This window comes from Austrofundulus limnaeus, unplaced genomic scaffold, assembly GCF_001266775.1.
Source record: "Austrofundulus limnaeus strain Quisiro unplaced genomic scaffold, Austrofundulus_limnaeus-1.0 Scaffold5, whole genome shotgun sequence".
In the NCBI taxonomy this organism is placed as follows: Eukaryota; Metazoa; Chordata; class Actinopteri; order Cyprinodontiformes; family Rivulidae; genus Austrofundulus; species Austrofundulus limnaeus.
Genome location: NW_013952407.1, coordinates 5439909 through 5440664, shown reverse-complemented (window position 1 = coordinate 5440664; position 756 = coordinate 5439909). Strand labels below are relative to the sequence as shown.

The window sequence follows — 756 nt, the reverse complement described above, 5'->3', positions numbered from 1 at the left end:
GCACTGAAATGGAAGGGACAGAAGCAGAAGGAGGTTCTTAAAGAAACAGAGGCCAATTTCAAGGCGCTTAGAAGAGGAGGTGATGAGAAGATAAGTTTAATTTTTATTCAAACATAAAAACAGCATTTTAATAACAACTAAAGGTGACATAGATACTTTATTATGGTATAGTATTTACATGTATGCCTGAGAAACACATGATATTGCCCCTTTAACTAAAGTGAGATATTTCAAAACATTATGCCTAACAGGTAAGATGTTATTTGCTCATAACCTTTCCACAGAAGCCCACTTTGAAAAATCTGAGCTATCTCTGTAACTAAGTTTCTGCTAAACTTGAGACCATTCTTCATCCTCACCTGTCTTCCTCCAGCTGTGTCGCAGGCTGCTGTTTGATCCCSTTCTTCATGAAGCGCCTCAGGAACACACACCACCATTGTCCCCAGTGTCAGGCCATCATCCACACCCACCATCCTCTCTGACACCAGGAGCACCACGATCATCAGGAAAGACTGTTGCCTGCGTTAGGTTAGGCTTTCAGACCCTAACCTGGGACTTTAAATGAGACTAGACATCCCCATCTTTACAAAACAACCTGATGAACAGAAACAGATACGTAGATCCTTTGTTTCAGCGCTGCTGTAAATAATTCCTCTTTACCAAAGAGAAAACAAAACGCTCTGTTTGAGCACCTGATGGAAACTGTTCTTCACAGCCTTTCCTATCAGTTTATTTGGTCTCTTTCATTCAAATATG

At 40.8% G+C, this 756-nt stretch overlaps 1 protein-coding gene across 1 annotated transcript in view; it reads left to right on the top strand.

Moving 5' to 3' along the window:
• LOC106532305 (cell death-inducing p53-target protein 1) overlaps positions 1-756 on the top strand; it is a 4311-nt gene extending 3555 nt beyond the window's left edge. The window contains exon 3 of the mRNA XM_014028335.1: positions 374-756. Within this exon, the coding sequence (XP_013883789.1) occupies positions 374-482 (109 nt within the window). The 3' untranslated portion in view covers positions 483-756. The remainder of the gene's footprint in view (positions 1-373) is intronic.